Consider the following 25,861-nt stretch of genomic DNA (forward strand, 5'->3'; position numbering starts at 1 on the left):
CAATGTATTTTATACCTCTCAAATCCAAATGAACATATGAATTAGGAACAGGAGCAGGTCACTTGGCTTCTTGAGTCTGCTCCGTCGCTGAATAAGATCATTTCTGATCTGATTATTTTCAGCTGTCCCTCACAACCTTTCATCCCCTTGCTGATGAAGAATCTATTTATTTCCACCAAAAAAATTCACGGACTCTGCTTCCACTACCTTTTGAGGAGGAGAGTTTGAAAGGCTCATTTCTCCTTATATTTGTGTTAAGTAGACATTTTTAAAAGGTGACCCCCTAGTTCTAGATTCTTCCTCAGGAACAAGCATCCTCTCTATATCCATGCTGCCAGGAATCCTCTGGATTTTACAAGTTTCAAGAAAAATGCCTCTTACTTTTCTCAGCTCCAGTGAATAGAAGCTGAGCCTGTCCAATCATTCCTCGTTAGACCACTGGCCCACTCCAGGATTACTTTAGTTATCCCTTTCTGAGCTGCTTCCAAAGCATTTACATCCCTCCTCAAATAAGGAGACCAAAACTGTAGTCAGTACTTTAACAGGTGGTCTCAACCTTGCCCTATATGGCTGAAGAAAACCTCTCTATTTTTAGTATTCAAAACGAATGATTTCATTTGATTTGCTTTTTAAAATCATTTATGTATATACATGCTAACCTTGTGTGATTTCTGAATGAGGAAAGTCAGCATCTCAGAGCTGTGTAATCCTTCATGACATTAAAGCTAACCATTACAGCTCAAAGTCTACCATTTAAAACAAAAAAATCAGGTCTATAACTTCAAATATTAAGGATCTGACTTGCTGATGAGTACAAGATGGCGGTGTCCTAGCAACGGTAAATAATGGAGTATTGCCAGTAGCCTTCACAAGCGTTAGAACAAATTTCATGCCAATGTTTATAATAGGTTTGCTAGGGTTTTAATATGTCCAGTGTAAGGATATGCCACTTATGGCTGTTGCTTCAGAAAACTGTTAACTGATCATGAAGGATGAATGCCAAAATCAACCGTAATAGTAGAGTACTGCAAATTTGGCCAGTTCAGAATTATTTGGAAGACCTGAACTTGCCCAAAATTCAAACCATTTTCTGCTCAATTTCCATGTCACAAGAAAACAACTTTGAATAATATTGACAAGTTAATCCTCCCTGTAATTAGCACATCATTTCCCATGTCTCACTGCAAAGTTTTAGTGGTGGCCACTGAAACATGCTTAGAAGCATAATCATGGTTCTGATGGGCAGGTACAAAAATAAAGATTTTAGAAAATATTTGCTTCCCAGCAGCATGCTGCAGAATTATTTTCCATTAAGGAAATTACGCCGCCATGATTTTGCTTCCCTGGCATCTGCGAGCCTTAAAAGATTGGGATTCTTGCTGTTTATGAAATGCCACATAGTTCCAAGATGTATTGTTGATCAGCAAACACTAGATGGAAAGGCTCCACCAATGGTGAATAGTGGAGCACTGTCACTAGCAGACATCAGCTCCAGAACAATCCAGTTTCTTTGTTAGGCAAAATATGGCTGCATTTCTGAAATTACAAATAAAGCAAATTTGCTGGTGTACAACTAGATTCCTTTTCCTTCCCAATTCTTAGAAAACATGGAATGTGATTTGGGCATTTGACACTTTGCTGATTTGAAAGTAAAATACTGTGGATGCTGAAGATCTGAAATTAAAACAGAGAAACTCAACATAGCTAGCAAGGTGCAGAGCTGGAAGAACACAGCAGGCCAAGCAGCATCATAGGAGCAGGAAAGCTGATGTTTCGGGCCTATACCCTGAAGAAGGGTCTAGGCCTGAAACGTCAGCTTTCCTGCTCCTATGATGCTGCTTGGCCTGCTGTGTTCATCCAGCTGTACACCTTATTATCTCAGATTCTCCAGCATCTGCAGTTCCTACTATATGAGAGAAACTCAACAGTTTGGCAGCATCTCTGGGGAGAGAAACGAGGTTAATGCTTTGAATCTGATATGACTTTTTTTAAAGAAGATGCTGCCTGACTTTGCTTATTCAGTTTGAACCCATCATCCGTTGTGGCTCAGTCTGACTGTCTGTCTGTCAGTCTCATTTGTATGCAAATATTTTTCTAAAATTTCTGGCAGATGAGTGAAAGATACCAATTGATAGTCATTGCATTGATTTGTGTTCTATGCTGATAAAACAAAGAGTGTGCGTCTGATTGCTGGCAGACTAGAATGCTATGGTGACCTCATGACAATAATGTTGCTTTTAGCTTTAGGATTACTGGCACTCTTGGCTTTTTTTACTGAAAGACGTCAAGCACTGAGAGTTAAACCTATTGGTTATACTAGTCCTCAATGTGGTAATATGAAGCTGTCTGAAGACTAAAGCTTTGATCAGGTTGTGGAAATGGAAGTGGGAGCAATCACTATATAAATTAGCAACAAAAACAGAAATTGTTGGAGAAACTCAACAGGTCTGGCAACATTGGTGGAATGAAATCAGAGTTAATATTTCAGATCCAGTGACCCTTCTTCAGATAATATAAATTAGACTTGCCCCTCTTAAGTGAGTTTATTGCCTTAAGTTCCACTCCCATTTGTGTGAGAAAGGAAAGTTGTGGAAATATAAAATTGGAACAAATTGGGGAGGTAGTGGCCCAGTGGTATTATCGTTGGACTGTCAATCCAGAGACCAAGGAAGTGACCTGGACACCCTGGTTTGAACCCTGCCACGGCAGCTGGTGGAATTTGAATTCAATTTTTAAAAAAATCTGGCATTAAGAATCTAATGATGGCCATAAATTCAATGCCGATTGTTAGAAAAACCCATCTGGTTCACGAATGTCTTTTAGGGAATGAGACTGCCATCCCTACCTGGTCTGGCCCACATGTGACTCCAGACCCACAGCAATGTGACTGACTCTTTTAACTGCAATTAGGGGTGGATAATAAATGCTGGCCTGGCCAGTGAATAAATAAAAATAAATTAAGATCTTTGGCTATGAACATGCAAGTTAGGAGCAGGCAAAGGCCAACCAGATCCTGGAGCCTGCTCTACCATTCAATAAATTCTTGGGTCACCTCATTCTCACCTCAAATCTGCATTTCCTGATAACCTTTCACCACCTGTGTTTAACAAAAATTTATCTACCTCTGCCTCAAAATATATTGGAAGATTACTTTTCCAGAAAGAGAATTTCAAACACTCATCATCCTCCGAAAAACAAGGGCAAATCTGTCAGTTTTAAATATGTACGTCAACTTTTTAAAAAGTAACACTGGAATAATCATCGACAACAAAGTGTGGAGCTGGATGAACACAGCAGGCCAAGCAGCATCTCAGGAGTACAAAAGCTGACGTTTCGGGCCTAGACCCTTTATCAGAGCTCTGATGAAGGGTCTAGGCCCGAAACGTCAGATTTTGTGCCCCTGAGATGCTGCTTGGCCTGCTGTGTTCATCAAGCTCCACACTTTTAGTATCTTGGATTCTCCAGCATCTGCAGTTCCCATTATGTCTGACTAGAATAATCATCTCTGTGATTCCAGTGGCAGACAATTTACGCTCCACCACTTTTACATTTAATTCTTGTGGACTTGTGAGTGTAGGCGTTCAATACCTGTGCATTGACTTATATGAACACTGAGGAACAGAAAAACACCGCTGTCCTTCCAGGCAGTCCTTTTAATTATCAAACATTGCATTTTATAACCTATGTATCAACATATGCATCTCTGCTTCACTCAAAACGAAATGACCTCCTGGAAAAGTTGAAAAAGCCAGTCAATTTTGGTGGAAAATACTTGGGATGCATGATACCCTCTATTTTCATTATTAAACCAGTACCATTATGACGTATGGCAAAATCAAAGACATGCAACTTAGAAATGTGAACCTGACTTGGTTACATCAGTCTCCCCATGACTCAAACTTCAGAAACATTAGCCATAATCATCTCATTTTCCTAGTGACGCCAACTTCAAACCTCAAGTCCTTTGTCCATCTCCGACATACCATCATAACTATGTTGTTAGCAATCCCTGTTCCCTACGTCCAAGCTGTAACTCTCTCTTATATAGTCACATCTCATGCAGAATTTCCAAGAGTTAACTATAACCAGGCATGTGGGTGTGTCTTTTGCCACACAGCACAAAAGGTGCTTCTGTAAGTTTGAATGGTGGAGGCCTGATGCCAGCGGAACCTTCCTGTATTTACATAGTTGAAACCAACTCCCTCATCTCAGTACAAAGGATGCTGCAAATCTGAAATAGAACCAGAAAATTCTGTCTGTACTCAGCAAGACAGGCAGCTTCTGTTGAGATACTGACAGCATTAACATTTCAGGTCAACGACCTTTCACCAACACCAGGAAATGATCTAGTTCAATATAAAAGGGGGAAGAACAAATAGGAAGGGATAAGGCAGAAATTTCTTCTAACCTTTGACTTCGATGGGCTACCTCTTATTCTGTAACTATGCACTCTAGTTCGAGATTCTCCCACAAAGGGAAACAACCTTCTTATATCTACCCTATCAAGGACCCAAAGAATCTTGTACGTTTCAATAAAACGGCCTCATTCTTCTCAACTCTGATGAGTTCGTACTTTAACCTTTGTGAGGCAGACAATCGACAGGCTAGTAGAATTGTTGGAAATGTGAAAGATAAAATTTCTTGTAGAGTATGTGAAGTAACACATTTTTATAGGAAGAATGAGGTGAGGGAAAATAAAAACGTTAGCACAATTCTAAATGTATTGCAGAAAGACTTGGAGTAGATGTGTATAATTTGTTGCAGGTGGCAGGGCAGGTTGTGAAAGTGATGAAAACGGTCATATGGGATCTGAGGTTTTATATTTTAACTCCGATCAGCTGGGTGTATTCTTGTTTTTGGGTCAAAAGGTTCCTAATTCAACCCACTCCAGTTTTCATGCAATAACCAAGACTGCTGCTCCAGTCGGGTACTGACAGAGCACCACGCTAGCACAGGTACCATCTTTTAGATGAGAAGTTAAACTAAGGTTCTATAACTGTTCTGAAGATGAGTTATACTGGACTCAAATGTTAACTTTATTTTTGTATACACAGATGTTGCTAAACCTGCTGAGTTTGTCTAACATTCTCTATGCTTGCTTCTGGGTTCCATATCTACCTGCATGGATGGATGTAAAAGATTTTGTGACATGACTTCAATTAAAACTGGTTGCATGTTCTGCCTGATGCCCTGACTAATACTTGTCTTCAATCTACACATTAAAATAAATTATCTAGTCATTACCTCTTTGCTAAATGCAAGAGTTTGCTTTTGCCTAACATATTTCACGTACAATAATAGTGATTAGATTTCAAAAGTAGCTCATTGGCTGCAAAATGTTTTAAAATGTCTGGAGGATGTGAAAAATACTCTACGAATGCAAATCTTTCTTTAAGAAACAGAAGTATAGCCTACAGAGCAAAGAATTGAGGGCAATGCAGGTTGGGTTATTTTATTTTTGGATTAGGATTATTCCACGGCACAACATCGTGGGCCGAAGGGCTTTTACTGCGCTGTACTTTTCTATACTCTATGTTCTAAACTATAATGAACCTTTTCCAAAATACTGGTTTGTAAAAAGATCCCATGTTGTCAGTGAGGATAAATAGAAGAAATCTCTCTGGTGCTATTTTCAATATTTACTGCTCAAACATCATCAATGGTCATTATCTGATCGCTTTTTCTGGGATCTTGAACAAATCAAATGCATTTTCCACATTTCATTACAGAATACAGATTGTAAACTTGGCTGATATGTGGTAAGTAACATTTGTGAGTAACAGAAACCAGGAAGTGACCATCTCCAAAAAGAGAGAATGAAATCATTTTCTCTTTGAGCAGCACGGTGGCTCAGTGGTTAGCACTGCTACCTCATAGCACCAGGGACCTGAGTTTGATTCCACCCTTGGGTGACTGTCTGTGCGGAGTTTGCACTTTCTTCCAGTGTCTGTGTGGGTTACCTCTGGGTTCTCCGGTTTCCTCCCATAGTCCAAAGATGTGCAGACTAGGTGGATTGGCCTTGCTAAATTGCCCATAGTGTTCGGGGATGTGTAGATTAGGTAGGTAATAGGTGAGTGGGTCTGGGTGGGATGCCCTGAGGGTTGGTGTGGACTTGTTGGGACGAAGGGCATGTTTCCACACTGTAGGAGTTCTATGAATTAACATTCAATGGCATTATCATTGCTGGGTGAGACCCCCCCAACCCCCCCACCTCCCCCAGTCTACTCCCTGAGATTCACTATTGTGCAGAGACTGAACAGGATCATCCCTATAAATACAATGGTTACCAGAACAGTTCAGACACCAGGAATTCTGTGGCAAGTAACCCACCTCCTGGGTCTCTGAAACCTGTGCATCTACAAAGCCCAAGTCAGGATGGAATACTTTCCACCTGCCTAAACGGGTGCAACTCCACCAACATACAAGAAGCCTAACAACTTCCAGGGCAAAGCACCTGCTTAATTGTCATTCCAACCACCAGCTTAAACATTCACTCCTTTCATCACACAGTGGTAGCAGTGTATGGCATCTAAAGTAACTCAAAAGGCACCTTTTATATCTTCTTCCACATTTACAACAGCTGACTTCTGGAGGAAAAGGTCAGCACATACATGAAAGAACTGCCTGTTGCAAATTCCCTTCCAAGTTCTGCACAGTTCTTATTTACAACTATATGTTGTTTTGTCAGAATCTTGGAATTTTCTCCTGAACTGCATTGTGGACGTATCCACCCCCTGTTCAGGAATTACTCCTCACCTCCTTCTCTGGGGCAACTGGAATAGGCAATAATTCCTGACCCAGCCAGCATAACCTAGATCACCTGAGCAAATAAAAAAGATTAAAAATTGCTTTAGAGTGTAATAATGGCAAATGTAAATGCTTCTTTTGGTCCTTGTGGGTGCTGACTGACACTGCTTTGCAATTTCACTATTTTTCATTCTTTCTTGTTTTCATTTGTATAAACTCTCAATAAAAGATTGGGCTGCAGTTGATTGACGCTGAGCTCCAGTGGCTTATGGTTGAGGTAATGAATTAGTCCGGACAATTTAGAAGCTAATTATGCTGATCAAGACTGGATGTGCAATCTGTCAGAGGAATGTTTGAACTCTGTTAACAGCAAATGTACTGTTGCTTCACATTACTGACTACTGCATCCTTGCCTCTGCTAATCTCATTTTACACTCAGAGAGAAACTGTAATCCCCATTTGTTAACAATCACCTTCATTATGAAGTCCAGGTTTGTTTTTTTTTGGTTTCTAATTGTGAAATAACTGCCAAAAAAAGCAATCGCTGTGCTCAAATTAGGCCTGAGTGGTACCTCAGAATAAACTCCATGGGATTGCTACAGAGCAGCAAAATTACTATTTCTGCAGTACTTACACAAACTTTGTCTATTAGATGTAGCTGGTAAAAATTGAGATTAAAACTAATGACGTGAAATCTTTTCAACTTAGCCACGATTGAATGTTACAAGCTTTCTTGGTACTGTTGATCCATATTCTTCATCCATTTAATGTGAGCATGTTTTAACCTTATGCAGCAATTTGGTATGTTTTACATTACATGTGAGCACAATGAGTTTCAGCTCTGGCTTAAGATTTAGTTAAAGACTTGAGATCATTGGGATATAAATTTAATGTTGATCACTGCAATAAATAAATTCAGGTTTAGATTTCTTTGTCACCTGGATGAAGGCCTGACAGCTAGGAGAAATACCACCCAGGAGACAATCTGCTCCATTTTTATTACATCAATATAAGTGGAATGAAAAACGTTAGGTTCTGTAAAAGGTGAGCAGTCATTTTGGCCGAACGGTGAATTCAAAACTCTGCCTCCATTTCTAGAAGCATTGGGGATTTCTTGCATCTTCTCATGAAGATGGTGACTCAGTGGATCTTGCTGGAGCTGCCAAACAGCCTCCACCTCAACCAAAGCACCACATTTGAGGTGTAAAGCAAGTTGAGATGTGTCTGTAGCCAGTCCTCGTAACAGATATTGCACCCTTGTCATGACTAACAAGGTCTCCTTATTTCACAGCTTACTGCGTGGTTTGTGGCCACCATCCATGGACTACTTTAAGTGTGCTTTGGTAACTTTTGAAATTTAGCTGACTTTATATGATGTGAATTTACTCAACTTCAATAGATCTTAAAATTATTACGATCATTTTACTTGCAGAAATATGTTTGAACAATATAAATGAGGTTTGACTTCTGAGGAACAAGTAAGCTGCCTGTTTTCTATTGTCTACAGTTGAATTATCAAATACCAATTAGCAATGAGTAACTCCTCAGTAAACCTCATGGTTAGTTACATTAAATAAATAAATAACTAGAAATGATAGAAATATTAGCAGATCAGGCAGCTTATGTGCAGGGAGAAATAAAATGAGCTTTTTAAGTTGCTTGACTTTTTTTAAAAATCAGAACAGCAATTTTTTCTATATATGACTAAAGTTTACATTACTGTGTCAGGGATGAAGAAAATAATCGTGCAGCATTAACCTTAAATATTGGGCCTATTACTAAACATAGCAATTATTTTATTTAAAATGCACTAATAAGTTGAAATTCTTGTTATATTGTGGAGGCTATTTAAGAGAAAAAATAGCTTCATGTCTCCATAACCTCTTCCAGACAGAGAGAGCACACTTATTTACGCCAACCCCTTGCTCCAAAGTCTCCAATCCTTTAACAATGACCTCTTTTACTTCCCACCTGCTTCCAGTCACTATTGACTATTAACTTTAGTTACCTGATCTCTCAAAGTCCCTTCCTAAACTCCTTTATATCTTAATCCTTCTTCAAAACCCTGTTTAAAACAAAACAGCTACTCGATCAAGCTTTTCATTATCTAGACTAGTGTTCCCTTCCTTGGCTCAGTGTCATTTCCTATGTTAGTGTGATTTGTCTTGGAGTTGTTTTTCTATGCTCTAATACAAATTATGCATGTTGGAAGCCATTGTGGAAGAAAATCACTTCAGTATTTCAATCCAGTCGAATACTCTTGCAAGCAAAACAGTCCATAAAGATTTGGAGTCAGAGTCATACAGCAAGGAATCAAATCCTTCAGTCCAACTCATCCAAGCCAACCATGTTTCTGAGCAAACTAGTCCCATGGGCCCACATTTGGACCATAACCCTCCAAACCCTTCCCATTCATGTACTTACCCAAATGACTTTTAAAAACTGTGACTTTACCTGGATTCACCTCTTGCTCTGGCAGTTCATTCGACATATGAACCACTCTGTGTAAAAACGTTGCCCCTCAAGCACTTTTTAAATCTTTTTCCTCTCACCTTAAAAATATGCCCCCTAGTTTTGAAATCCCTCACCCTATGGAAAAGACACTTGTTATTTACCATATCTATGCCCTTCATGATTTTTTAGACCTCTATAAGATCACCCTCCAACCTCCTAAGCTCCAGTGAAAAAAGTCCCATTCTATCTTCATAGCTCAAACCCTCCATTCAGGCAGCATGCTGGCAAATCTTTTCTGAACCCTCTCCAATTTAATAAAAGCCTTCCCATAGCAGGAGGACCAGAACTATACACAGTACTCTGGAAGAGGCCTCACAAACATCCTGGACAATCTCAACATGAGGCTCCAAGCTAAAGGTCTGAGCAATGAAGGCAAGTGTGCTGAACACCTTAATCACCCTGTCTACATGTGATGCAAATTTCAAAGAATTATATACCTGAACCCCTCAACCTCTTTGTTCTACATTACCCAGGGCCCCACCATTAATTGTATAAATCCTGCGCTTTTTTGGTTCACCAAAATGCAAAACCTCGCATCCATCCAAATTAAAATCCATCTGCCACTCCTCAGCCCATTGATCCAATTGTCAACATTTCTTTGTAATCTTAGATAACTTTCTTCACTTTCCATGACATCATCAATTTTGGTGTCATCGATAAACTTAATAACCATGTCCCCTAAACTGACATCCAACTTATTTGTATATCTGACCAACAAAAGTTGATCCAGTACTGATCCCTGTGGAACACTGCTGGTCTTAGGCCTCCAGTCCAAATAACAACTCTCTGCCATCACTGTCTGTCTCCTGTTCTATGAATCCCATTGGATCTAACATCACTACTTAGCCAATCATGCTGAACCTTGTCCAAGGCTTTACTAAAGTCTATGTCCACCACTCTACCCTCAATCTTTTTGGTTAATTCCTCAAAACACACAATCAAGTTTGTGAGACACAATTTGTCACACAAAAAGCCATGCTGACTATCTTTAATCAACCCCTGCCTCTCCAAATGCATGTAAATCCTAACTTTCAGAATAACCTCGAACAATTTACCCACCACCGATATCAGACTCACAGATCTGTAGTTCACAGGTTTCTCCTACAGCATTTCTTAAATCAAGATACAACATTAGGCACCCCCCAGTACTCTGTCACCTCACCAGTGGGGTCCTGCAATTTATTCACTAACTTCAGACAACGTCCTGGGATACACTTGATCAGGTCCCGAAGATTTATCCATTTTTATATTTTCTAAGACCACCAGGAGTTCCTCTTCTCTAAAGTAAATTGTTTATAAAACATTAATATTATTTACCTGAGTTCTTCAGCCTCCACTCCTTTCTCCTCAGTAAAAACTGACATGAAATATTCATTTAGTATCACTCCCATTTCCTGAGGTTCAACACATAGATAACCTCATTGATCTTTAAGCGGATCTGTTCTCTCTCTAGTTGCTGTTTTTCTCTTAATGAACTTGTAGAATCTCTTTGGATTATATTTAACTTTATCTGCCAAGGCTAATTCATACCCCCCTTTTCTCTCCTAATTTCACTCTAAAGAAGGCCCCTACACCCTTTATACTCCTCAGGAGGTTCATTTGATCCCAGTTGCCTCTGATATATGACTCTTTCATATTCTTGACCAGAACCTCAATATCTTTATTCATCCAATGTTCCCTACTCTTATCGGCCATACCCTTCACTCTACTGGGAATATATTGCTTCTGAACTCACATTATCACACTTCTGAAAGCCTCCCTTTTGTCAGTCATCCCTTTACCTGTGAACAGTCTTCTCCCATCAACTTTTGAATATTTCTGTCTCATTCCATTAAAATTTGCCTTACTCCAGTTAAGAAGTTTAACTTTTATGGAAGTCCTTTTCCATAACTATTTAAAAACTAAGAGAATGCTGATCACTAGTCCCAAAGTGTTCCCCTTAGAACACTTCTGTTACTCGCCCTGTTTGATTTCCCAAGAGAAGATCAAGTTTTCCTCCTTCTCTAGTAGACGCATTAACATATCAATAAAGACAATAATCTTGAATACATTTGACAAATTCCTCACCATCAAAACTCTAACACTATGGGAATCCCAGTCAATGTTTGGAAATTAAATCCCCTACTATTACAACCCAATTATTTTTACATATTTCTGAGATCATCAACTTTTAAGCATACAGGACAGTTTGTAGCCAATTTATTTTTATTGTTTTTGGCTCTACTACTGCTTTATCAATCTTGAGGCCAAGATCATTCAAAATTTTTCCAGTTCTTTGTTTATGGAATGTGCTGAGTTATTGCAAAATTATATGAGTCTCCAGCTTGTTTTGAACACTGTGCATCTCCACATGGGAAAATGAGGGTTTTGCTGAAAACATAACTGCAAGTGTGTGACTTGTTGTCATGTGTAATCCTCAAACCTTAAGGGTAACTTTTGTTTCAATCCTTGTCTCATTAGGTATTTTCTGTTTCGATAAACCACGATTCACCATTCCCTAAGATGCCCACTTTGGCATTTTGAACAAATGTTCCTAAGTTTATTTACGGTGGCTTTCAAACTAGCTAACTTCCATCATCCAATATTCTGGTACCGACCAGCATTGTAGGGGCAATTTTCACCCTGTCCATCAAACCAAGCATATGGGCAGATAACATCATAGAGTCATACAGCATGGAAACAGACACTTCAATCCAACCAGTCCATGCCACTGGAAGGTTAGTTTTCAGACGTTTCGTCACCATTCTAGGTAACATCACCAGTGAGCCTCCGACGAAGCGCTGGTGTTATGTATAATAGAAAGTGGGACACACATCCATTGTAATTGTACCCGCATCTACCAGTTTTTCAGGAAGTTCATTCCACGCTTGAGCCCTCATTCTGTGTAAAACATTGCCTTATTTGTTAATGTCCCCTACACTTCCAGCAGTGTTAATCTGTCCTTCTGCCCAGACAGGAAGGTCAGATATCCACTGGAATTCAACACAGACTTCCTTTTAACATAGGCATAGGGCTCCAATGACATAACTTGGGCTTGAATTCCAATTTGACCAATGATTTGAGCTTTGTGTCTTTGGCATCAGGTGATGCTAGTTGACAAATGAGTCAGAGCCAAAGATGTGATGATGAAAATTTGTTTCTTGCATTCCTGTGGAGCCATGTGGAGCAGGACCGCTTCTCCAGCTAAACACGCAGATTTTTAGGCCTCACTTATCCTGGCCTGCTGAGGGTTTCCTCAGTACTGCACTGGATTGTGTGTTGTTTTTTGTGTGTTTTTTTCTGGTCCTGAAGGCAGAATTTATAATCGGGGGGGGGGTCTTACCATTATAATGTTTATAATGGGAGCCAGTGCCCCTCATGTCCCATTGAATATTGAAGAGGTCGCTGCCAATCTTTTCCTGGGGCCAAGTATTCTGGTCAGCTGAGCGCTCTCCATTGCCTGTCTGGGAGTTGAGGTAACCAATGACAGTGCACCCATTGGAAGCCCAGGACCAATGGATGTAGTTTGAGGAGTGGGGTCTATGAAGGAAGGCAGCATGAGGAAGTTAAGGGGGTGGGATTGGGTTGCCAGAAAGGGCAGAGACTCTGACAGCACAGGGAACCACTCTGACTGAGGGATGACCTCAAGTAGTCCACAAGTAACATAGAAATAGAGATTTGGTTTATGGCATCCCTGCCTGCATGCTTCTGGAATCCAACTTAAAGGCGTCAATTAGCATTGAGGACAAGAAACTTGTCCATTAGCCTTCCCACCATGAACTGGATCGGAAAGAGGCAGCAAAGTAGTTTAGTCCTCACCCAGAATCCTCCCCACTTTCCCTGTACCTACTCCCTCCCTGAATTCCTCCTCCCCCACCTGTACTTCCAGTTGACTGGGGAGGGTGTGGGCATATATTTCCCAATTGTTGCCCCTGCTGCCAGATGTCTACTCACAACATTCTGAATTAAAGGTGCCATTTCCCATCCACTGAGCCACAGCAGACACCAAAAGTGTTATCTAAGCAACGCTGTGTTAGAATAGAGCACCAGTTTGTTTTCCCCATTTACTTTAATACCCTGTAATTTAGTGCTCCAACATGGATCATCTCTGGATTTGATGGCACTTTGTGCTGTCGCTGGGCTTGCCTAGCATTCACCATCATCCTTTACTCCCTTTCACCATTTGTTAAGACTGGTCACCTGAGTAAAGTGACAGAAGAGAATGTCGTTACACTCAGTGCTCTCAAAAGAAGGGGAATGTCATTTGGACCTACAATAAGTGAAGAATAACTGATTCCTAATAGCTAAAATATACTGAACATATTACGTGTGAATTTAAAAATATATTTGTGTCGATGAAGACCAACAAAAAGGATGTTATCCCTGTAAAATTGTGCCCTGTAAAATAGTGCCACCATACTGCCATCACAAGGAATAATTGTTTTCTGACACTTGCAACTATGATAATAGTATCTGGCGCTGGATCTGAGCAGCTGCAATAAACAGGATACACATGGGCCACTTTACTGGAGTTAAAGCACACCCAGGAAATAGAGAAGGATAGGCCATTATGTAATATCATCCAGGCAGCAAGCTGCATGAAACCTGAAGCCTCACAAAGGACAAAGGCATTTTAATTCACAGACTTTCATAAGCAATTAGCATTAAAATGGAAGTTGTTTTATAAAAGTGTGAATGAGCAGTGAAAGCACATGTACAACTTATGAAAACCATAAAGGTAGGCACTAATGGAAGGTAGTTAACATCTTTTTAATCAACTGATTGAGGTAGGCTAGGTGCTTTGTTAGTTGGAAATAAACTGTGCCACTTAGGTTACCTCCCTCCTTAATAGTTTAGACAAAAAGAAATAAAATTAAGTGAGAATTTGAAAGTAACTGTTGTTGATAATGGTAGTCAAATGCTTTGTGGAAAATTCCTTGTTATTTAACACTGGAAATGTCCTTTTACACTTCCAAAACAGCAGAATGAGGAACATAGAACATAGAACATTACAGCACAGTACAGGCCCTTCCGCCCTCGATGTTGTGCCGACCTGTCATACCGATCTCAAGCCCAACTAACCTATGCTATTCCATGTACATCCATATGCTTATCAAATGATGACTTAAATGTACCTAAAGTTGGCGAATCTACTACCGTTGCAGGCAAAGCGTTCCATTCCCTTACTACTCTCTGAGTAAAGAAACTACCTCAGACATCTGTCCTATATCTTTCACCCCTCAATTTAAAGCTATGCCCCCTCGTGCTCGCCCTCACCATCCTAGGAAAAAGGCGCTCCCTATCCACCCTATCTAACCCTCTGATTATTTTATATGTTTCAATTAAGTCACCTCTCAACCTTCTTCTCTCCAATGAAAACAGCCTCAAGTCCCTCAGCCTTTCCTCGTAAGACCTTCCCTCCATACCAGGCAACATCCTAGTAAATCTCCTCTGTACCCTTTCCAAAGCTTCCACATCCTTCTTATAATGCGGTGACCAGAACTGTACACAATACTCCAAGTGCGGCCGCTCCAGAGTTTTGTACAGCTTCACCATAACCTCTTGGTTCCGGAACTCGATCCCTCTATTAATAAAAGCTAAAACGCCGTATGCCTTCTTAACAGCCCTGTCAACCTGGGTGGCAACTTTCAAGGATCTGTGTACATGGACATCATTTTAAAATAATATAGAAAATAGAATCTGAGAACACGAGTGAGTCATTCAGCCTTTCCACCCTGTTCTGCTATTCAATCTGATTGTGGCTGGTCATCTGCGGTACAGACTCAATAGACTGACGAGCCTCTTCTATGTTGTATAATCTATCTCATTGCCAATATTCTCCTTTCTCCCTATTGCCTTTAATGTCGTTAAAGTCTAAAAATATATCTATCTATTTCTTGAATTACTTTTTATGCTTTAGGTGTAGATCCAGTAATATTGGTATGGTGTTGAATGACATATATAGTTACCTACTAAACCTGAACAATTAATTAATCACTGAAAAGGTAAAAATAATCTAAATTTTCTGAATTGTAATCACTGTCAATGATGAGATTTTTGATTTTTAACCTCAAGTAAAAACAGAAAATGTTGGAAATGCACAAAATGTCAGGCAGTATCTGAAAAGACAACAGATGAAAAAAGACTGAGCACTGGAAGTATTCATTACCTAGTTTGCTCGATAAAACCTAATGGATCTGCTATGACTATTCAGGATTTTCTGTTTTGATGCCAGATGTAAATTTGTTCTGATGAGGGCTCATCTGGAATGAAGTCAAAAGAAAAGTTATGTGTTTATATACTCTTGCATTTGCCTTTCATGACCTCAAGATATGCCAAAGCAGACTTCACCAATGAAATAGCCATAGAGTGTGGTCATTGTGGTAGCTTAGGAAACCCAACAACAAAAGCTCTCATAAATAACAGTGAAAGAAATGTGTGATGGGTTGGTAGAAGAATTATTGTTGTCTAGGCCACCATAAAGAACCAAGTGTCAAGGGATCGTTATCCCTTCAGCTGAGGGGCAGGCAAATATTTTGTTTAACAGTTCACCAGAAAGACCTCCAAAAGTTAAACTTTCTATTGGTTACACTAGATTTTGTCCTTGAGTTTCCAGAATAAGACCAGAACTCAAAACCTTCTGGTTCAGCAGGAGAGGTTGCTACTCTGAAGTACTGAGTTGATTTTCAACTTTATGTCTGGGTGCAAAGCTGGCATTATGACTTGGTCACCCATTACGGGCACTGCAGTTTATATTATACAGTGAAATTTGTCCTGTTCATCCCATGGGACTTATTTAACACTATCAGAAGCAATAAAACCGACTCAGGTTCCAAAGCCCACTGTAGACCTTTTAAATACACACATTAAAGGGATAATTGAATCTTAAGGCCAGAGAAAGAATTTGAACAAAATATAAAACAGTGAAAAATGACAATGAATTTGTACAAGGCTAAGTTACTAAACTGAATAATGAAAGGTGGGCACTGGGAAATACTCAGGAGCGTTATTGAACGAGTTTATGGTGAAGTTATGGGATACTGTATAGGGTCAATTATTGACTACTGTTTGGTTGGCAAATGGATGCAAAGGGATATAATAGAGCAGGAAAACACCAAGTGGGCTCAAAAGATCTCTGCCTATTTTATGGACAGTTGTATCTCAGAAGTCTCAGAGTGGACAATGTTTGTCCTTTTCTAAATTGTACTTGAGCTAAATAATGGTATTCCAATAGTCATTACATTTTTTTTATTTAGTCATCGACAGCATAGTTCATCGTTAAGCTCAGTTGTATTTGGCATAACTGTAAAATTGGAGACCTCACTGCTTTAGTGCCAGCAGCACTTTGGATACCATGTTAAGTTGAAATGCTACACCCCAATTCTCTAGAAGTTTTGAGAGTAGCAGAAATCTCAGGTTCTACAGTTTAAGCTGGTTCGTAAGTAATGCTAAGTATAAAAGGCCATTAGACCCTTCTCATTCCTCCTGCTGTAATGGCCTATGAACCACAATCACTATATCTTCCTGTAAATAACTCAAGGGTATTGTCTAGCCAGAGCTACTTACAGACATGCTCACACTATGAAGACATGCTTTCCAATGTTAGTTCTGAATTAATCTTTTGGGTCCTTTTACTTTTGATAATGCAATCAGAAATAGAGCTCAGGATTAAGCTATTCCAATTATTGTTTTAAAGGTTACACTGATATGCCCTGACTTGTCAGGCACCGCGCTATTCAAGTGATAGCCAAGATGTTTAGTAAGAACAGATTTATTGCCTGCTACCCTTTGGAAATAGGGATCCTCAAGGGGAAGTCTAAACCAGGGAAATGACCTGGGTTCTCAAAGGCTCACAGATGATTTATCAAACGCAGTTGCCTTCCAAATGAGGCTGTTTGAGGCTGTATTGCTAGGTTCTTGGGAAAGGGAAAACCCAGTTTCAGTCTGGATTCCCCAGTGTCTTGGGGATGGTGGATACTTGAGTTTCATTTTTTGGGCCTTGATAATTTGTTCTGGTTGAGAGAGTGCGAATAAAACTGTGCACCAATATTAAAATCTGAACTTAAGTGTTTACTTGAGGTTTGAAGCCAAACATGGCAATATTCAAAATTGAACAGTTGGTTTAACACAATGCAATCTAATCGTCTGATTCACACTCACCAGTCACTTTCATGACAGCTGAAAGTGGTTGTTATATCATTTTGTTCAGCTCCTGACTAGATAGTTTGAAAACTAGTTTGAAACAGTTAGAACTTTTACATTCCCTCGTCTCCTTTTCTATCTGTTTACTTTTTGCTTTTACAGTTGAACTTTTGTTTCCTTATCCATGATCTTTTCCCAACTCTGTTTATGCTTTTGTGAAAGGCAGGCAGACATTGGTAGAAAGAAGCTGAGATGATGTTGCAGGAACACATTAGAGGGACTCAGCAGTGTTGGAAACATGCAAAACAAACAACATGCATTTATATAAAGAATTTTACAATCTCAGGATTTCTTAAAGCAAGTTACAGTAACTGAGGTACATTTTACTTTTTAGTGTAGTCAGCATTGTAAAAAGTACAGCACTGATTTGTGTCCAGCAAAATTCAATGAAAAGCACTGTAACTAAGGCCAGATAATTTGCTTTCAGTGCTCATAGCCATAGAGTCATACAGCACAGAAACAAACCTTTTGGTTCAACTTGTCCATGCCGAAAAGCTTTCCCAAGCTAAACTAGTCCCATTCGCCTGCATTTGGCCAATATCCCTCTAAACCTTTCCTATTCATGTACTTGTCGAAACATCTCTTAAATGTTGTAACTGTAACATTTACCACTTTATCTGGCAGTACTTTCCACATACAAAACCACCCTCTGTGTGAAAAAGTTTCCCCTCAGGTATCTCTTAAATCTTTCTCTTCTCACCTTACAAAATAAGCCTCTGGTTTTGAACTTGCCAATCCTAGGAAAAAAAACCTTTGTTATTCACCTTATCTATTACCCTCATAATTTTATAAACCTCTGTAAGGTCACCCCTCAATGTCCAGTGAAAGAAGCCCCAGCCTATCCACCATATCCTTATAACTCAAACACCGAGCGATTGATACTAGACAGGACATCAGGAAGAAATCCTTGCTTTTCCTTTGAAAGTATGCCATGGAATATCACTCACATGAGGGAAAAGACCTCACCTAGACTTAACGTCTCACCTACTGGACAGCATCCCCAGCAATGGATAATGCAGCACTCCCTTTGCCCCGCGCTGCAGCCCAGGTTCTCTGCTCAAGCTTTTGAGGTGAACTTTGAACACACAGCCTTTCATGGTGCTAGCCATTGAGCCACAGTTGTACATGGGCACTGCATGGTTGATGGCTACAGGAGAGCAAATGCACAATTTGGAGTCCCAGCTACCTGCTTTGGGCACGAGTCATCCCCCATTCATTATATAAAGCTTTCAAGAATAAGACATTATTTTGACTGGTCTCAAGCTGACTCACACTCCCCTTGGGCTATCGGCCTCCATATGTGGACAATAATTCGAGTTTGCACTTCTGGGGTTTAGGATATTACTATTGGAAAACCATATGGTGGGAGAGGGTTAACAAATTATGCACAGTTTGTTAAATGCAGAACAGATCCTGACTGTGCTTCTAGATGGTTTAGACTCCTCGCTTCTTTTTTTAAGTTGGGATCAGAAAACTAATATAAACCAGTTTATATCAACATCTGGAATGTGCAACCACAATCATTCTGCACAGACTTCTCAAGTTTTAAACTCCCACACAGTGATATCAGAAATACATGATGCCATCACATCAGTGTCTGCTCCACGTGCGTACCCGTGACTGTACAGTTCAATATTATTCAATCTGAATGATAAGTGAATGCTCCTATTTGGCATGGTCATGTGCTGTTAAAGGAGGTGACTCTGTAGGGGGTGCATCTACGGGATTCAGAATATTGTACCAATGAGATTCCATCCTGTAAAAGTTCTGCAAAAGAATAATGCTAACAATGTGTTGACAGCTAAGTATTTAAACTTGAGATTTCACTGCAGGTGTGGTTTCACAATGACACCATTTGAAGCAACGCTTTTTGCAGGATGTTCCAAATGAACAGATGCAACACTCTCTAAGTTTGCAAATCAAAAAAAAAACCTGTTATGTTATTGTTCTTAAATACTGACAATACATTGGGAAAAGGTTTTGGGTCCTTGTGGTATATACAGCATCATTGAGCTTGAACCTCTGCTGCATGCCAAGGCACACAGCTCCCACTTTACCCCGTCTGACACTAAGAAATGATCCAGCCTGTTTACTCAGGAGGGTGTGGGTTAATATTTACGGAAGCAAAGGTTAGTTTGAGCAGTATTTATAACAGCTTAGGGAATAGGATCTGTCTAAATGAACACATTCACTCCATTAAATATCAAAATGAGCTTATTTGTGAACTTTCAAACGCTTACCACTTCTCAGCTGTTATTTCTGTCGTTAACTCTACACAGGAGTCATCATTTTTCACTGCATTGTTGTTTTGGTTTACTTAAGTCATAGAATCCTTATATCCATTCGGCCCATCAAGTCCACACCGAACTTCCAAACACCATCCCACCCAGACCCACCTCCCTGCCCATTAACCCTGCATTTCCCATAGCTAATCCACTTAGCCTGCACATCCCTAGACACGATGGGCAATTTAGCATGGCCAATCCAACTAATCTGCACATCTTTAGACTGTGGGAGGTGACTGGAGCAGCTGGAGAAAACCCACACAGACATGGGGAGAATGTGCAAACTCCACACAGACAGCGGCTTCAGGGTGGAATCAAAGGTGGGTCCTTGGTGCTGTGAGGCAGCAGTGCTAACCGAGCCACCATGCCACCCAGTGGTAAATGGTTGAGAAACAAAATGAACAGACCTCAAAGGTGATCAGATGTTCCACTTAATGTATGTTATAAATTTTATATTTGGAACAAAGGTTGACTTGTGTCCTGGTGAACATTTACCCCTCAACTAACACCTAAAGCTACATATCCTGATGATATAACTCACTGCTGCCTTCTTGTAAATCAAGTGGCTGCAGTATTTTCAACAGTGGGCATATTTCACAAGGACCTGGTTGACTGTAACACATTTTGGGATAGTGTGAGAATGCAAAAGGTGCTATGTAAATGAAAGTTCTTCTCAACTTTAAAATATTTATTTCAAACATTCTATTTACCTTAGAATCCTTTATTACCCATTTGCTTCAATACATGTGCGCAAAATGCATTTCCTAGTGGATAACAATTTATTATAGGAGGATATTCAATGTTTCTTGAGTAAATATTGCATGGATGATCGCAGTAATGTTGCCAATGATGAGGAATAAGGAAACAATCTAGAAATTTTCTTTTTCTATTTTAATATTTTTCATATGGATAAATTGGGATTTAACAGCCTCTTGTTCCCAGTCTTTCAGAGCAGTACTTGTCTTAATTCATCAAAAGAAACCAAGATGAGAACCAAGTTCAAGTGATGTTTATGCTGTGGAATTGTGCCTTCCTGTGGTAGTCAGTGAGTATACTTGATATCAAACCAGGCAATGTCTAATATTCATTCAGCATATCCCTTCCAGTCTTGACTCATGCAACAGATTTGTAGTGCCAGGCATTGTGAAATGCCTCATTCATGGATTCACTACAGTGTGGAAGCAGGGCATTCAGCCCATCAAATCAACACTGAACCTCCAAAAGGACATCTCATCCAGACCCATTCCCCCTGCCCTGTAATCGCATATTTCCCATGGTCAATCCACCTAGCCTGCACATCTTTGGACTGTGACAGGAAACCAGAGCACCCGAAGGAAACCCACACAGATCTGAGTAGAACCTCACACAGAGTGCCACCTCGGGGTGGAATGGAACCCTGGTGCGTGGCACTGTGAAGCAGCAGTGCTAACCACAGAGCCACTGTCCTGCTCATTTTGTAGATACTTAACTAACAATGCCTTTGCTTATGCATTATCTAGTGATGCAGTGAAATATAATGAATGTAATGTCAACAATATTTAACAAAATTTAGAATGTAAGCCAAACTCATCAGTGAAGAGAGTCAGAGTAAGGCCTTAATACTATTGGTAGCAACTCTACTTTTTTGGTAAATTTTTGAGCACAAGAATCAGGAAAAGGTGCAGCATGTGCATCATCTTCTGAATGAGACCAAGGCTCTCTTTACACTCAGTGGATCAAAAAGATCCCTTGGCCCTATTTTTCAGGGAAGCAGCAGAGTTCTCCCTGATACCCTGGCTAGTATGTACCTTTCAATGAACATCACAATAACAGATTACCGGAACAGTATAATATTGCTTGCTGTGTATTGTGGGAGCTTGCTGTGTGGAAATTGACTGCCGCATTATCTACACCACATCATAGACAACACCTCAATAGTTTTTATTGGCTTTGAAGCACCTTGAGATTTTCTGCATTCAGGAAGAGCACAATGTTAAAACAAGTCTCTCTTTTATTCTACCTCACCTCCCACAACCCTGCAATCCTTTGATAGTTAGATCGTGAATGCAAAATGAAAAGATTACCAGTGCACAGCGCAAGGTTTGCTGGAACACAATGTACCATTGAGTGATATATTACCAGAACAATGAAACTGCGCTTATATTCTCTACCAGGATTAATGTTTAAACTCACTGTAAACTGAAAACATCCATCCTCTTGGGGCGCAATGTTTCATTGGAAGGTGCGACTTCAGCAGTTTCCTTGTAGGAGAGCAGAAGGGAGAGCCTGGTGTGGTATGATAGAAAAGACCCATATCCTTTGTGGTGTACCACACTCAATTCATGCGTCAGCTTTCTTCCAGTGTTTTCTTAGAATAGAACAATTGCTTTTTTTTTCTCTCCTTCTCATTTTTAACATGGGTATCGTGCTACAAGAGTTATGGATTTCCTTCTGAGAGAACTGCAAGGACTGATAAAGTGAAATATATGGGACGAGAACCACTTGTTATTTCCCCACAGCTGACCATTCGGGGTTTGTTAGCAGAGCGAGGGCAATAAATTTCAGCAGTGTTGTTGCAAAAGATGGAGAGAGCGGCGCCGGGAACGTTTGCAAAGACCGGGCTATGCAAATAGCCAGGAGAAAAGTGCACCAGAAACAATTTGCCCACAGACATGATTATTTATCTAACTTGCATGTGTCCAGGAGGCATTCTGTTTTTGCCTCATATCTCAAGGCTGACCAGAGTTCAATGCACAGGCAAGGGAAAAAGAGGAAGCCAAGCCAAAATAACAAAAACAAATTTATCTCAAGTACAAGCAGATTAAATAAGCTGATTTCCTTTCCAAATTTACGGCTTTATTATACACATATTTAAAAAGACTCTCCTCCTCATGTCTATTCAAGTTCTATTGAATACCTGTCTGGTTTGCATGTGGCAATTGCCCTTCTTTTGTTTTAGCCATCAATTGGACAGACCAATGGTGGTCTGGTGGTCTGCCTGCTTCAAGGTCTCTCCTCTTCTTACTCTTTCACCCGATGTGATGGGCTAAAAATGGCGTCTTAACTAATACCCTTAACTGTTCAGCAGCCTATGCCTCAGCTGCCTGCATTCTGTATCAGTGAAAAAGGATTATTTATACATTGCTCTTTATTACCTTATCTAACTCGTAAAAATTTCCTCAATAAGTTTTCCTGTGGCCACGGGTTGGAAACAAAACATGAAATAAAAGCAAACTGAATGCAGGAAGGTCCTTCTCATTATTTGGTGAATATTGTTTCCTCTGGCTGTTAACAGCACTGAGGAAACAGTTGTTTAGTGAGCCAAGGGAGCTGTTAGCAAGTTTACACTGGGACTGTGGCCATTCGACGGAGCTGAATGATGATGCAGGAATGCATAAATCATCCAACCACCATGAGTCGATGGTACAAATTTCTCGCTTAAGGTGCAGATTGTACTGAAAACAGTGACATGCTATGTACAATTGAGCAACAGTTTAGAAAGAGAGTTATCAATCTTTGTTTCAAGGGTGTTGCTCATGCATTTATCAGTCTCTCTCACTTCATTGTAGTCATTCTTTTTCAAAAACATTGAAAGAAAAGCAGCCTGATTCTGACGACTGTTAGTGACTCAAAATGACATAAGCTTCTGAACATATATCTCGTACTTCTGTTTCCTCACAGTCAAGGGTGACTAATTCTGTGTTTTCAAAACGACTTTACTAAAGACTCCAGTGTTTCTTCAGTCAGCCCTAAAGAGTACACACTTTCTTCAACGAATCCATCAGACAAGAGTCATATCATATTGTGAGAAAAGCTGCTCATGACAGACGTGTTTCAGTTTCTGAGCCACTTCTCTGTCCTCAGCAGAGTGTTTATTGAACTGGAGATAATTGCCAACTAAAATGAAATGCTTAAAAATAAACCTTTTTCTGCATCAGCTATGAACTCAGTAAGTACTCATCGTGCAGCCACAAAAGCAACAGCATCTTTCTTGTATCTAATGTTGGAGGACTATTTCTCAACATGCACCGGAGTGAATCATTTTAAACAGGGGTACTCACCTCGCATGAAGCACTGTTGATATGAAGGAAATGACTCGAATATGCTGTTCGAAGCCATGGTGTCCCGTGAAGCCGTCCTAACTGGTTGCACAGGTCTCCCACCTTTTCAAAGGAAAACCAACAGAATTTAAGAGTCGCACTCTCCACCGTACCGTTCATCTTTGGCAATTTCCTTTTACCTTATCACAGAGCTTCTGCAGTGCTGCAAACAACACGATAAGGTACTTTTTTGAGGTCTGAAATGTAAAAATAGTGGATTGGTTGTGGTTAGATGATGCTTACCACTGTACGAAATGCTTGGCACTCTGTGGTTTAAATCAGAATGAGTTGCTGTGTGCTGACCAATATCCCGGACCCACTGTTGTGTGACTGGTCTGCACCCAACTTGTGGTTCTGTGGTTGTTTATGAGGCCCAAAGAGTTTCACACAACCTAAATTACAAATTTAACTGTTCCCCTTTGATAATTCAACCTAATTGGCTGCCGTTGATCATGTGCCCCAAGTGATGTCGCTTTTTTTCTCATTGTAGCATGCCCTTCCCGCCCCACCTGCCCTCCCCTTAGCTCAGTCAGGAAATAGCAGAGGCTAGAGTTTGCAAAACTGACTCACAGTCCCTTTTTGCTTATTATGCAAATAGAACGATATGATCCTGTACAACAGAGCCTGTGTTGCTTTAAGAGTAATGGAGCTGTTTTAAACCATCAGTAATATTTCACTGCGGCTTTCAATTTTTGTACTGCTGAAAATAATACAGTTTTAAAGAAATGAATTCTATTGCTAATTTTTTATCATAGTTATCGAAAAGAAAAGAATTTCTCACTTGGAAGTGTTACGATAACATTATGATTTTGGTTTAATTATGTTCAGAGTGTGGTATACATTTTTGGCGGTACATTTGGTGCCTTTGCGATTATTTCTTCCCCTCAATCTTCGTAGAAGAATGAACAATTTTTCTAATATTATTGGAATATGGACATCTCCAATTCTAAATTTTAACTTTTAATAACCTTGAAGTGAAAATCCTAGGTGACATTTGCACGCTGCTCAATACTCCTACTGCATCCTGCCCAGATCTTGCTTGAAGTGTATGAGGGTGTCCATGAAATGAGGCAATCAGGACCGTCTCTAATGCCCGTCCACTGCTGAACTTTCTGCTGATGTTCAGCGCCTGTATGAAGAGTGGGCGCTGAAGCAACGGCATGGAGAGCTACCGACTTGGCACCTGTGGAATCAGCCCTCCCTGAGAGTAGGAAAACAAATAGGGGAAAAAGAAATTGAACTTTAAAACACTTAACCGGGAGCACTTATATATCAGATTGCTACTAATTGATGAAATCAGAGGCAATTTCCGAATAGGATACCTGATATCAAAAAAAGTACTTAGCTAAATAAAGTGATTCTGCAAGTTATAGAGAATTTAGGGACTCACCTTGTACTCAGTATCGCCAGTAACTGTCGCAGCACTTTTCACAAGGTCCTATTCCGAGCAGTTATTTCCTAAAAGAAATACATTAGTGCCTTTATGTTCTAATTGCAGTCCAAGGATTTGAAAGGCAAGTCAACGAATTTATTCTCCATTGGTAAGTGGCACATTATTCTATGTGTCGTCTGCTTATTACTGGCTTACGTTGCCTTTTTTTCGAGCGGACAATGCAAGTGATTGGGACTACTAATTGTTAGGTTGGAGTGTGCCTGGGTGTACAGCAGCTGGCTCACTGCAAGTATTCTGTGAACAAAGTTTTGAATTTCCTTTGCAGTTAACCACATTGCAATTTAACTGATCCATCTGCTGCTAACTTTTTCTTTGTGTGTTCCTACACATAGATGAAATTTACCAATTAAAAAAAAATTAAATCTTCAACCTCTGGTGACAAGCTGTATCTTTCAACAAAGAAATTGTAGTCCGTTAGTGTGATGGTGTGGATGTATGTCGGCAAATAACTTCACCATGTGTGAGAGATGTACATTATGAATTCTTCCTTGTACTTCCAGGCTATTATGCTTCGCGAAGCCTGGTGCTCATTTCCATGCAATTGGTGCCACAGTATTCAGAATCATTTGATGTTATATTCGAAAAAAATGAAAGCAAAGAGG

At 40.0% G+C, this 25,861-nt stretch overlaps 1 protein-coding gene across 2 annotated transcripts in view; it reads right to left on the reverse strand.

The window, feature by feature from the left end:
• The window catches only part of runx1 (RUNX family transcription factor 1), a 215,778-nt gene extending 191,568 nt beyond the window's left edge, over positions 1 to 24,210 (reverse strand). For both annotated transcript variants that reach the window (XM_048541508.2, XM_048541506.2), the window contains exons 1-2: positions 24,050 to 24,210; positions 23,768 to 23,869 (exon numbers count right to left, since the gene is read on the reverse strand). In XM_048541508.2, coding sequence (XP_048397465.1) covers positions 23,768 to 23,825 — 58 coding nt within the window. In that variant the 5' untranslated portion in view covers positions 23,826 to 23,869; positions 24,050 to 24,210. The remainder of the gene's footprint in view (positions 1 to 23,767; positions 23,870 to 24,049) is intronic.
• Between the last annotated feature and the right edge of the window lie 1,651 nt (positions 24,211 to 25,861).

This window comes from Stegostoma tigrinum, chromosome 12, assembly GCF_030684315.1.
Source record: "Stegostoma tigrinum isolate sSteTig4 chromosome 12, sSteTig4.hap1, whole genome shotgun sequence".
Taxonomy (NCBI): domain Eukaryota; kingdom Metazoa; phylum Chordata; class Chondrichthyes; order Orectolobiformes; family Stegostomatidae; genus Stegostoma; species Stegostoma tigrinum.